Source organism: Prunus avium, chromosome 4 (genome assembly GCF_965620075.1).
Source record: "Prunus avium chromosome 4, drPruAviu1.hap1.1, whole genome shotgun sequence".
In the NCBI taxonomy this organism is placed as follows: Eukaryota; Viridiplantae; Streptophyta; class Magnoliopsida; order Rosales; family Rosaceae; genus Prunus; species Prunus avium.
Window position 1 is genome coordinate 14527417 of NC_142287.1, and position 7326 is coordinate 14534742.

The 7326-nt window shown below is 36.3% G+C and overlaps 1 protein-coding gene and 1 long non-coding RNA gene across 2 annotated transcripts; both read right to left on the reverse strand.

The window, feature by feature from the left end:
• Positions 1-119: 119 nt before the first annotated feature.
• LOC110766366 (Tetratricopeptide repeat (TPR)-like superfamily protein) lies at positions 120-3392 on the reverse strand. The gene has a single exon (XM_021969682.2). The coding sequence runs from the start codon at positions 3084-3086 to the stop codon at positions 1002-1004; it is 2085 nt and encodes a 694-aa protein (XP_021825374.2). The 5' UTR covers positions 3087-3392; the 3' UTR covers positions 120-1001.
• Positions 3393-5965: 2573 nt separating this feature from the next.
• On the reverse strand, positions 5966-6521 carry LOC148294865 (uncharacterized). The gene is made up of 2 exons (XR_015834999.1): positions 6460-6521; positions 5966-6349 (listed from the first exon to the last, which is right to left on the reverse strand). It is a non-coding gene; the product is annotated as an uncharacterized LOC148294865 (long non-coding RNA).
• Positions 6522-7326: the final 805 nt, after the last annotated feature.

Consider the following 7326-nt stretch of genomic DNA (forward strand, 5'->3'; position numbering starts at 1 on the left):
TCTTTGTTTCTTCCAAGATAGGAACCTTTTTTTTTAGGTTGTTAAATTGCAGGTCCTAATCATACATGTCCATTTCGTCATCATCTAGAATACAATTCAAAGAGAAGGGCTTAAGTGGTTAAGAGTATTTATCCTTATACTCGTGGTCTTAAGTTCGATTCCTCCCTTCCCCAATGTCACTTATATATAAAAAATAAAAATACAGTTCGCAGAGACTAGAGCATTTTTAGAAACAATGCTGAGTTTAACTCTAGGAAAGAGGACTCCAATGTAGCTTAATAACCCTAAGAAATGAATAAGTTCTTGAGAAAACTTAAAATAAGAATGAACAATAAAAACAAACCGTATTAATTGAAGAAAGAAATAAACAGCTTCGTTGTTGAGATCGAACTCCAGTCTCCCGGGTGAAAGCCAGTAATCCTAACCGCTGGACGACAACGGATTCTGGACTAATCATTCAAGAATTCTTTGTTTGAAACGGTTGCATAATCAAAACACTTTATTCTTCAAATAACGTAACGCATTGTTAAAAATTTACATGGAATCCTTTGATATGTGCAGCCCTACAAAGAATTTAACATAACAAAAACTTGTACGGCATTCCAGAAAGGAGTGAATTTCTTTTCTCCCTTCAGTCCAGTATTTGGATGATTCCAACTTCTATAAGAGCGAGAGAAGATGTGTTATATTTTCCTGTCATATCTGCATCAAGTTGCCGATTATACTTGAAAACAGTGGTCGGCCATTCATCTTAAGCCCCAAGGATAACATCCTTGTTTCAGCACAGCTGCCATTAGCAAAGATGTCACCTCCACCTTTGAATTAGCCCACAACCAAATCTGCTATAAATCAAAGAACCAAAGTTCATATCATATCTCCTTGCCCTCTGAAGGAACACAAAGTTCTATGGATCCTATACGAGGGATTCTTACCATATCCGTTTATTCTCCAGTGAAGTACACAAGTAACTGCTTCTATATAGTATAACCTATGCCTGCTGCTCAGTTTGAAAGCAGCTCATCTCTCTCCATGTGACTGGCAAGAAATGTGAGACATTCACATACCATTTCTGATTGTGGGTGGGACTTGTCTCCGACAAAGAAGGGGTGGATCTTCTTGTTAATCTCAACCCAGCTACACCCCGGATTTTTCCTTAATCCCAATTCTTTCATCTTCAATCTCACCTTCTTTACCTCATCCCATTTTTTGACAGAAGCATAAGTATTTGATAACATGATATAAGTTGAATGATCATCAGGATTCTTCTCAATTAGCAATCTTGCAATTTTCACACCCAAATCTAGATCTCTGTGCAAACGACATGCGGAAAATAGCGTGCTTAACAAGTCAACATCCTCCCTAATTTCTGAAGTTCTCTGGAGAATTTCGTAAGCATCATTCAATCTTCCAGCACGTCCAAGAAGATCTATCAAGCAAGAGTAATGTTCTATTCTAGGTTTAATTCCATAGTTGGTGATCATTTGATTGAAATAGTGACAACCTTCATCAACTAGCCCCACATGGCTACAAGCAGATAGAACTGCAAGAAGAGTAACTCCATCAGGTTTTGCATTGGATTGCTGCATTTCACCAAAAAGCTTTAAAGCTTCTAAAGCTTGACCATGAGATCCATAAGCAGTGATCATGGAGGTCCATGAAACGAGATCTCTATCTGGTAATCTATTAAAAACATTAAGTGCTTCATCCACCGCACCACATTTAGCATACATGTCAAGGAGAGCCCCCATCATTATTTCATTGGTTTCAAACTCACTATCAATTACAGTTCTGTGAATCTCCTTACCCTTTTCTAGTGCTGCTAGTTGTGAACAAGCCGATAAGATACTAGTTACTGTGATGGCATTTGGCCTTACACCAGCTTCTTTCATGTCATCATATATGGCCAGAGCCCCAAAATAATCACCCACTTTCACATATCCAGAAATCATAACATTCCAGGAAACTGTATTTGTCTTGGGCATCTTTTCAAAAACATTTTTAGCTGATGACACACTTCCAGACACGAAATAGAGATCAATAAGTGAGCTGTAAATGTAGATATCAGCCTCTATAATGTTTCTTATCATGAATGCATGTATGAATTTTCCGTGAAGCAGTTGGGCTGACCTTGAACAGGCCAACAATATGCTGCTAAAAGTAGTTAAAGTGGGACTCGTTCCTTCATGATTCATCCTTCTAAAAAGTTGGATACAAGATATAATGTCGCCAGTTACACTGTATGCTGCGATCATAGAATTCCAAGCAACCACATTCTTTATTGGGATTTGCTCAAAAACCTCTTTAGCCATATCTAAACATCCGCATTTTCCATACATGTCCACAAGAGCAGAAGTGACAAAAGAATCCAAAACCAACCGATCTTTTATCAACTCCTTGTGAATCTTCATACCTCTCTCCAAATCGAAAAGTCTTGCACATGATGAAATAACAGTTGTCAGCGTTACTGAATTAGGCGTAAAGCCAGAGTTCCTCATCTTTTCAAATAATTCCATTGCCTTTTGAGCTTGCCCATCTTGATAATAACAAGAAATTACAGTATTCCAACATGCCACATCTCTCTCAGGCATTTCATCAAACAGCCGTATAGCACAGTCAAACACGTTGCATTTAGCATACATGCACACAAGAGAGCTCGCAACCACAATATCTGATATGAAACCAGTCTTTATCAAATGGTTATGGATCATTTTCCCAAAACCAACTTGACCCAATGCACCACAGGCCTTAAGAACACTTGGATAAGTGTAACTATCAGGACCAATATAAGGGTAACGCAGCAAACTTTCAAAGAGCTCAAGAGCTTCAACAAACATGTGATTCTTCGTGAAACCTGTCATGACGCCATTCCACAAGGAAATACTGGATGGGTTTTCGATGGATTGGAAAACAAGCTTTGCACTGTCACAAAAATGGCAAGAGAAGTAAAAGTTTATGAGGTTTTTGCAGAGGGCAGGGTCGTTCTGTAAGCCCAGAGTGAGCATCTTTTGGTGGATGAGCTTGCCTTGCTTCAGCGACTTGGAAATGATACATGTCCTTAAGAGACTTAATAATTTTGCGGCGTCCATTGAAGATGTAGCAGAAAAAGGCCGACGAGAATGACGGAGAATATTCTTCCGAGTGCAAACCTCATAAGTTGAAGTTCAGCCCAAGATCAGATAATGCACCTTTTAATGTAAGCGTGTGTGTGTGTGTTTTGTTGGTGGACGAAGAAATGGGGATGAAGTGGTCACTAATTTTGTGAAATAGCCGGGAGGGAGGACTGAAGAGTTAAATGTGATTGTTGTGAATTGTAATAATTGAGTCTGTTTTCTGTATTTCTTCAGTATACAAAACGATATTGCGTGAGCAGGGAATGGAGCACAAAGCACTTATGTATGGATAAATGCTCTTTGTGTTATAAATGCATGAGTTAGTGGATGACCACCATACCTCTTACCATTCACCCTTTCTAATTCTGTGTAACCTATATACTAAATACCATAGTTATGGGCTTGTAATTTATGAGTTGTCAATGTCTTCTTATCACTGTAAGCCTATAAATAAGATTTTTTACCAGTATGAGATATACAAGTTGATTGACACAAATTCTATTGTCTTTCTCTACTTCCCAATTCTCTCTATAATTTTCCCTTAGTTATATAACACGTTATGACAGGACCTGACCTAAATTCCACTTTGGAATCTGAGCCGAACCCTGGTGCGTATCCGACGCTTGGCAGGTGCCTGACACTTTTGACCAAAAAACCCAACTAAGTTTCCCAAAATTCGTTTTCACAAGTTTGACTCCTGTCGAAAATTCGGCAAAGTCTCTCTTGTAATTCACTCGTTTCCCAAAATTTTCCACCTGTAAATAACAAAATTCTAAAATCCCAAACATTCAGCATGCACAAGTTAACCTTAAAGCAGTTTACAAACTAGGCTTTTGGCCTTCAATAATTTCAAACGGAACCACCAGTGAAGCTATTAAGTTAAATACTGAGATTATCACAGCAATTTAATGAACTCACACTAAATTATGCATGCCCACCATAGTTAACATAAAATAACTTCTCAATTCTCATCAAGCGATGTTTAACAACCCAACACAATCATAAGTAGTTTAAGCACTCGGCCCAATTCATACAACAATCCAAAACGGTTTCAAACCTGTCTTGACCACAATCACAGTTTAACAACGCTCACTCAGTCCAACGAAAAAAAAAAGAGTATTCATTTAATCAAACCTCGTTTTCAATCAAGCTTTAAAACCACCGACAAGGTCAACACCAAACTCATTCAAAAACCAAAGAAGTGATACTAAATCCAAACGACTAAATTAAAGTTCCAGAAATAACTTTAGTTCGCGGCTGCACCCGGGTTGGACTCCGAGCTACCTACGTACCCTTACTGAGGGATCAAGCCACCTGTAGTTCTTCCTCTTTTTATCTTGCACTTGTATATAGTCAATTGTTATCTTATGTTGTGATAACAAATCAATCTTAGTTCTCATGTTAGTGATATGCTCAACAACATTCATAATCTCTACAGTAATACTTTCCAACTTTCCCAAGTCTCAAAACAGTTCATACTTGCTCTTACATGGCTACTCACTGAATTTCCTCTAATTCATTAAGCAGTTTATAAATTACTTGCTTAAGATATATATATATATATGATTAACTTATTACATATAAATAAGAAAATGAGAAATTTATTGAACTAGCGTTAACCACGTGAAATTTGAATGTCAACATCTACAATTTAAATAGATTATATTCCATTTGTTTCCCACATTAAACCGTCAATTCCTTGTGTCTCATAATGTGACACATCCTCGTAGGCCTTGGTAACACAAAGTCAACCCGAGCCGCATTCCTCGCAGGCCTCGGCGACACAAGGTCAACTCAAGCCACATTCCTCGCAGAACTCAGGGGACATGTAGTTAGCCCGAGAATGCATATCCTCGCACTACACGGTTCAGGCGTCCCCGAAACTCGTGGGCCATTATCATAAATAAAAACTGTTTCAAAGCAACTGGGGGTGGGGTGTGGTGGGTTTGAAACCATATTCCAAAAGTTATCATCAAATTACCCTTATTCCATAAATACCTTTCCTCATCTTCCCAAAATCAGTTCGTACATGGGTAGCCAAAATCCCTTCCCAATTATAAAGTTCATAAAAGTCCAATAATATTCACAAACCTCAATACCAAGTTAAAGTTCGATAAACTCATAACATAACTTCGTAATCCTATCAAGACCCCAAAGTAATTCAATAGAATCACCACTGGTTTACATATAATACCCATAAAATACTATATTCCGTAATTAAAACAATAGACCTTCGTAAATAACCCGATATCACCCAAACCATATAATTTAATAACAATCATATTAATATTTATTAATGATAAATAAGAATCTTTAGAGATCCCCTATTCTCATTCACCATACACTACTACAATAAAGTTAATAGACAATAGTTTTTAGCCGTTGTTGAAAGTCTTCTAAAACCGTTGAGGTTAAGAGTGTCGTCTTTTCTACCTATTTATGACAACGGTCAAAAACCGTTGTAATATGTCACTTTCAACAACGGTTTTTAAGAAAACCCGTTGTAAATTCTCACAAATAAAACATGTATACAAAAGCGACCGTTGTAATATGACCCTTTCAACAACGGTTATTGAGAAAAACCGTTGTAGTAAGTCACTTTCAACAACGGTTTTGTTCAATAACCATTGTAATATGGTTCTTTCCACAACGGTTATTGATAACTTTACACAACGGTTTTCAGAATAACCGTTGTAAATGTTCTTATTATACAATGGATGTTGGTTCTAACCGTTGTAATAAGAGGATTTCTACAACAGTTTGAATGGGTAACCGTTGTAGTTAATGATATTCCTTCAGTACTGAATATGATTTAAAAATTAATTAATATTGTTGCATTCCAAAATTAACGAACATAGGTAGAACAATGATGTATTCATATTTCAATATGAAAAGTATCCGAACCTGTTCAATTACAACAATTTGAGGTCTACATGCAATCTAAAGCTTTGAATTTAGTACATACATCCCAAAGCTACCAACCACAGAATCTAAAACTTTGTACATTCTATGTGAAAATTCTACCATTCACAAAATGACAATCAAAGTGATTGCCACGTAATCATGTTCAAAAGAAACCAAAACAGTGGTTGATAACCTTGTCCACTATTCTAAGCCAAAAAACCTTGTCCACTTTGAGGTCTGAGCTACACATAATTGGTCATCACACAATCTGCCCACTCATGCCATACTTCATCAATTTGATTTTGTGTATCTGTACAATAATTTGTTTTACTCCGCTGTAACAAGATATCAAAAATAAGACTTAATGATTAAATAGATAAAATAATTTCATAAAACTTTCAATTGAAGTCGAATTAAATAGAAGAGAGATAAGAGATATGACTACCAGTTCAAACTGGTACTCAGAGTATCAACTACACAGCATTCAAACTGGTAACCAAGCTTGCCAATTGAATGCCTGCCATTTGCTGGGACATGTAGAACCATAATCTGTAATAGATAGAATACTTTTAGTAGATATAGCCAACAATGCTTTTAGCAGATATAGCCAACATTGAATAGAGTTCTAGTGTATGCATTTAAAGCTGCTTTTCAGACTGAGTAGAGTGGAATAAACTGATGGATGAGTTGGTGCTCCTAAAAGTTACAAAAATTAATTCGAATTTTATTGTAAAAAATTCTCTAGATGCAAATACTAACCTGCATTTCTTCAATAGGTATATACTTTATAAGTCCACACACATAGGGCCGGCCCTTGGCCAGGGCAACCAGGGCCACCGCCCGGGGCCCACGATTGAGAAGGGCACAAAAAAAAAATTATATTAGCTTATATATATGTATATGATCAGACAAAAAAATATATATCTATATGCAAAACAAAATTATAATTGATCATAAAAAAAAAAAAATAACTAAAAGTAATGGGTATGGCTACATTATATTGCCCCTATGCTCAACTGGTGTACATATTACCTTATTTCCATTTTCAACATTTAAGTAAATGTCTTTGTCCAATATAAAAATAAATGAAAGTAAAAGGACAAAGACATTTACTTAAGTTTACAATGTAAATAAGGAAGTACCCCCCATTTGGATTCAAATAAAAATACTAGAAAATCAAATTCCCACCAAATAAAAATATGAAAAATCGGTTTTAGTGCAAAATACGATTTATGCTAAAAATGATGGCTCATTAAGTCAATATATACTTCATACTAAAATTCCATAAAATCAAGTTTTCTTATTTGATGTG

Coding starts and splice junctions, on each gene's coding strand:
- LOC110766366 (XM_021969682.2), bottom strand. CDS start 3,086: ATGGACGCCGCAAAATTATTAAGTCTCTTAAGGACATGTATCATTTCC.